The 6000-nt window shown below is 31.7% G+C and overlaps 1 protein-coding gene across 1 annotated transcript in view; it reads right to left on the reverse strand.

Moving 5' to 3' along the window:
• LOC141399140 (uncharacterized) overlaps nt 1–6000 on the reverse strand; it is a 337564-nt gene that overhangs the window by 47700 nt on the left and 283864 nt on the right. Inside the window, exons 7-8 of the mRNA XM_073977303.1 lie at nt 342–463; nt 138–212 (exon numbers count right to left, since the gene is read on the reverse strand). Of these exons, the coding sequence (XP_073833404.1) occupies nt 138–212; nt 342–463 (197 nt within the window). The remainder of the gene's footprint in view (nt 1–137; nt 213–341; nt 464–6000) is intronic.

A 6000-nucleotide genomic window follows, 5' to 3' on the forward strand; every position in this document is an offset into this window, starting at 1 on the left:
TTCTTTCGTTAACCTAAAGGCTGAGGGTATAAAAATGATGTACCTCTTTCATCTCCCAAAATCTTCACTCACCGTTACCACTCTTTACAAAAAATCGTTGTAATATTAGCATCTACAAACAAGTCAAAAAAACTTACCTATTATGTCGATCTTTGCCACTGTTTGATGTGCCAGTTGATGTAACAGAGTTTATTGAACGAGAGCGACGACTTCTGCAAAATAGAAAGCACACACGCACAAAAATTCAATTTAATGATTCCACACATATTTCAATGAATTTTATTATCAACAAGCAAAAAAAAAAACGAACAAAGTTCTTAAGAAAACATCAAAATAATCACCTCAGAGAATCACCTAAATTACAGACACCATGTGATGTTATGCTAAAACTACGCAGTCGATAATATTCCAAATCCAAGTCGGCACAATGGATGGCCTGACGTCTCGTATCAGCTAAGCGGGGCTGTAAGTAAATAACAAAAATACAAGAAAAACAAGTTAGTACAGCAATTTCTACTTAATGCACTTGGGAAGAATTGTAAGAAAAGTAAAAAAAGAGCCTAAATCAAACATTGGCAAAAAATAAATATTCTGGTAAAATGCAAAAAAGACTAAGTAATAAAAACTACAATATATTTTAAAATTAGTTATGGAAACACTTTTGTTTGAATTTGCTGTGGTCTTTTATTTTGAAATTTTAATATTGAGAATTTTTAGTTAGTCTACTTTGCATTTCAGGGTAAACACAATTTATCCATGTGTTACTGAGAATAATCGACCCCGATGTATTTTTTTGTTACTATCCGTTCGTAGTTCACTTTGTAAGGTTTCAGTGCATTGCACTTTTCTGCCTAGACTTCGATAATCCCCCTGTTGCATGCAAATGAATTCTTTCGAAAAATTGTATGTTATTTTTTTCGGAGGAAAACTAATCTGGCCTTTATAAAGTCATCACTTGGATTGACAAAGAAAACATATCAGAGGAATGAAGTAATTTGCGTGCATATGTAAATGTCTGACGCAGAGGAAGGTACGTACATATTGGAAGAGGGTGCAAGAAACATACAAAAAAGCAATATTTGAACATTGCCTTTTGAGAATTTCCCATGTAAATATTTGACTTTTCTTATTTGCTTTTGCAATTTGATATTCATCATGAAATTGGAATTCTCATATCAAGGATGAATTTTGGATGAAAGGTTTTTATTGAGAAGTGTATTGAAAATAGTTTTCTTCAAATTGTAAAAGTAACAATTCAACACAACGATATATAGAACGATGGTCCTTTGAAAAATTATTTTTAAAAATCCACGCCCATAGAACGATGGTCCTTTGAAAAATTATTTTTAAAAATCCACGCCCATAGAACGATGGTCCTTTGAAAAATTATTTTTAAAAATCCACGCCCATAGAACGATGGTCCTTTGAAAAATTATTTTTAAAAATCCACGCCCATAGAACGATGGTCCTTTGAAAAATTATTTTTAAAAATCCACGCCCATAGAACGATGGTCCTTTGAAAAATTATTTTTAAAAATCCACGCCCATAGAACGATGGTCCTTTGAAAAATTATTTTTAAAAATCCACGCCCATAGAACGATGGTCCTTTGAAAAATTATTTTTAAAAATCCACGCCCATAGAACGATGGTCCTTTGAAAAATTATTTTTAAAAATCCACGCCCATAGAACGATGGTCCTTTGAAAAATTATTTTTAAAAATCCACGCCCATAGAACGATGGTCCTTTGAAAAATTATTTTTAAAAATCCACGCCCATAGAACGATGGTCCTTTGAAAAATTATTTTTAAAAATCCACGCCCATAGAACGATGGTCCTTTGAAAAATTATTTTTAAAAATCCACGCCCATAGAACGATGGTCCTTTGAAAAATTATTTTTAAAAATCCACGCCCATAGAACGATGGTCCTTTGAAAAATTATTTTTAAAAATCCACGCCCATAGAACGATGGTCCTTTGAAAAATTATTTTTAAAAATCCACGCCCATAGAACGATGGTCCTTTGAAAAATTATTTTTAAAAATCCACGCCCATAGAACGATGGTCCTTTGAAAAATTATTTTTAAAAATCCACGCCCATAGAACGATGGTCCTTTGAAAAATTATTTTTAAAAATCCACGCCCATAGAACGATGGTCCTTTGAAAAATTATTTTTAAAAATCCACGCCCATAGAACGATGGTCCTTTGAAAAATTATTTTTAAAAATCCACGCCCATAGAACGATGGTCCTTTGAAAAATTATTTTTAAAAATCCACGCCCATAGAACGATGGTCCTTTGAAAAATTATTTTTAAAAATCCACGCCCATAGAACGATGGTCCTTTGAAAAATTATTTTTAAAAATCCACGCCCATAGAACGATGGTCCTTTGAAAAATTATTTTTAAAAAATCCACGCCCATAGAACGATGGTCCTTTGAAAAATTATTTTTAAAAATCCACGCCCATAGAACGATGGTCCTTTGAAAAATTATTTTTAAAAATCCACGCCCATAGAACGATGGTCCTTTGAAAAATTATTTTTAAAAATCCACGCCCATAGAACGATGGTCCTTTGAAAAATTATTTTTAAAAATCCACGCCCATAGAACGATGGTCCTTTGAAAAATTATTTTTAAAAATCCACGCCCATAGAACGATGGTCCTTTGAAAAATTATTTTTAAAAATCCACGCCCATAGAACGATGGTCCTTTGAAAAATTATTTTTAAAAATCCACGCCCATAGAACGATGGTCCTTTGAAAAATTATTTTTAAAAATCCACGCCCATAGAACGATGGTCCTTTGAAAAATTATTTTTAAAAATCCACGCCCATAGAACGATGGTCCTTTGAAAAATTATTTTTAAAAATCCACGCCCATAGAACGATGGTCCTTTGAAAAATTATTTTTAAAAATCCACGCCCATAGAACGATGGTCCTTTGAAAAATTATTTTTAAAAATCCACGCCCATAGAACGATGGTCCTTTGAAAAATTATTTTTAAAAATCCACGCCCATAGAACGATGGTCCTTTGAAAAATTATTTTTAAAAATCCACGCCCATAGAACGATGGTCCTTTGAAAAATTATTTTTAAAAATCCACGCCCATAGAACGATGGTCCTTTGAAAAATTATTTTTAAAAATCCACGCCCATAGAACGATGGTCCTTTGAAAAATTATTTTTAAAAATCCACGCCCATAGAACGATGGTCCTTTGAAAAATTATTTTTAAAAATCCACGCCCATAGAACGATGGTCCTTTGAAAAATTATTTTTAAAAATCCACGCCCATAGAACGATGGTCCTTTGAAAAATTATTTTTAAAAATCCACGCCCATAGAACGATGGTCCTTTGAAAAATTATTTTTAAAAATCCACGCACATAGAACGATGGTCCTTTGAAAAATTATTTTTAAAAATCCACGCCCATAGAACGATGGTCCTTTGAAAAATTATTTTTAAAAATCCACGCCCATAGAACGATGGTCCTTTGAAAAATTATTTTTAAAAATCGACGCCCATAGAAAGATGGTCCTTTGAAAAATTATTTTTTAAAAATCCACGCCCATAGAAAGATGGTCCTTTGAAAAATTATTTTTTAAAAATCCACGCCCATAGAAAGATGGTCCTTTGAAAAATTATTTTTAAAAATCCACGCCCATAGAACGATGGTCCTTTGAAAAATTATTTTAAAAATCCACGCCCATAGAACGATGGTCCTTTGAAAAATTATTTTTAAAAATCCACGCACATAGAACGATGGTCCTTTGAAAAATTATTTTTAAAAATCCACGCCCATAGAACGATGGTCCTTTGAAAAATTATTTTTAAAAATCCACGCCCATAGAACGATGGTCCTTTGAAAAATTATTTTTAAAAATCGACGCCCATAGAAAGATGGTCCTTTGAAAAATTATTTTTTAAAAATCCACGCCCATAGAAAGATGGTCCTTTGAAAAATTATTTTTTAAAAATCCACGCCCATAGAAAGATGGTCCTTTGAAAAATTATTTTTTAAAAATCCACGCCCATAGAAAGATGGTCCTTTGAAAAATTATTTTTTAAAAATCCACGCCCATAGAAAGATGGTCCTTTGAAAAATTATTTTTTAAAAATCCACGCCCATAGAAAGATGGTCCTTTGAAAAAATTATTTTTTAAAAATCCACGCCCATAGAAAGATGGTCCTTTGAAAAATTATTTTTTAAAAATCCACGCCCATAGAAAGATGGTCCTTTAAAAAATTATTTTTTAAAAATCCACGCCCATAGAAAGATGGTCCTTTGAAAAATTATTTTTTAAAAATCCACGCCCATAGAAAGATGGTCCTTTGAAAAATTATTTTTTAAAAATCCACGCCCATAGAAAGATGGTCCTTTGAAAAATTATTTTTTAAAAATCCACGCCCATAGAAAGATGGTCCTTTGAAAAATTATTTTTTAAAAATCCACGCCCATAGAAAGATGGTCCTTTGAAAAATTATTTTTAAAAATCCACGCCCATAGAACGATGGTCCTTTGAAAAATTATTTTTAAAAATCCACGCCCATAGAACGATGGTCCTTTGAAAAATTATTTTTAAAAATCCACGCCCATAGAACGATGGTCCTTTGAAAAATTATTTTTAAAAATCCACGCCCATAGAACGATGGTCCTTTGAAAAATTATTTTTAAAAATCCACGCCCATAGAACGATGGTCCTTTGAAAAATTATTTTTAAAAATCCACGCCCATAGAACGATGGTCCTTTGAAAAATTATTTTTAAAAATCCACGCCCATAGAACGATGGTCCTTTGAAAAATTATTTTTAAAAATCCACGCCCATAGAACGATGGTCCTTTGAAAAATTATTTTTAAAAATCCACGCCCATAGAACGATGGTCCTTTGAAAAATTATTTTTAAAAATCCACGCACATAGAACGATGGTCCTTTGAAAAATTATTTTTAAAAATCCACGCCCATAGAACGATGGTCCTTTGAAAAATTATTTTTAAAAATCCACGCCCATAGAACGATGGTCCTTTGAAAAATTATTTTTAAAAATCGACGCCCATAGAAAGATGGTCCTTTGAAAAATTATTTTTTAAAAATCCACGCCCATAGAAAGATGGTCCTTTGAAAAATTATTTTTTAAAAATCCACGCCCATAGAAAGATGGTCCTTTGAAAAATTATTTTTAAAAATCCACGCCCATAGAACGATGGTCCTTTGAAAAATTATTTTTAAAAATCCACGCCCATAGAACGATGGTCCTTTGAAAAATTATTTTTAAAAATCCACGCACATAGAACGATGGTCCTTTGAAAAATTATTTTTAAAAATCCACGCCCATAGAACGATGGTCCTTTGAAAAATTATTTTTAAAAATCCACGCCCATAGAACGATGGTCCTTTGAAAAATTATTTTTAAAAATCGACGCCCATAGAAAGATGGTCCTTTGAAAAATTATTTTTTAAAAATCCACGCCCATAGAAAGATGGTCCTTTGAAAAATTATTTTTTAAAAATCCACGCCCATAGAAAGATGGTCCTTTGAAAAATTATTTTTTAAAAATCCACGCCCATAGAAAGATGGTCCTTTGAAAAATTATTTTTTAAAAATCCACGCCCATAGAAAGATGGTCCTTTGAAAAATTATTTTTTAAAAATCCACGCCCATAGAAAGATGGTCCTTTGAAAAATTATTTTTTAAAAATCCACGCCCATAGAAAGATGGTCCTTTGAAAAATTATTTTTTAAAAATCCACGCCCATAGAAAGATGGTCCTTTAAAAAATTATTTTTTAAAAATCCACGCCCATAGAAAGATGGTCCTTTGAAAAATTATTTTTTAAAAATCCACGCCCATAGAAAGATGGTCCTTTGAAAAATTATTTTTTAAAAATCCACGCCCATAGAAAGATGGTCCTTTGAAAAATTATTTTTTAAAAATCCACGCCCATAGAAAGATGGTCCTTTGAAAAATTATTTTTTAAAAATCCACGCCCATAGAAAGA

The sequence above is a fragment of the Musca autumnalis genome, unplaced genomic scaffold (assembly GCF_047663935.1).
Source record: "Musca autumnalis isolate F117 unplaced genomic scaffold, ASM4766393v1 scaffold_3, whole genome shotgun sequence".
NCBI classification, from domain to species: domain Eukaryota; kingdom Metazoa; phylum Arthropoda; class Insecta; order Diptera; family Muscidae; genus Musca; species Musca autumnalis.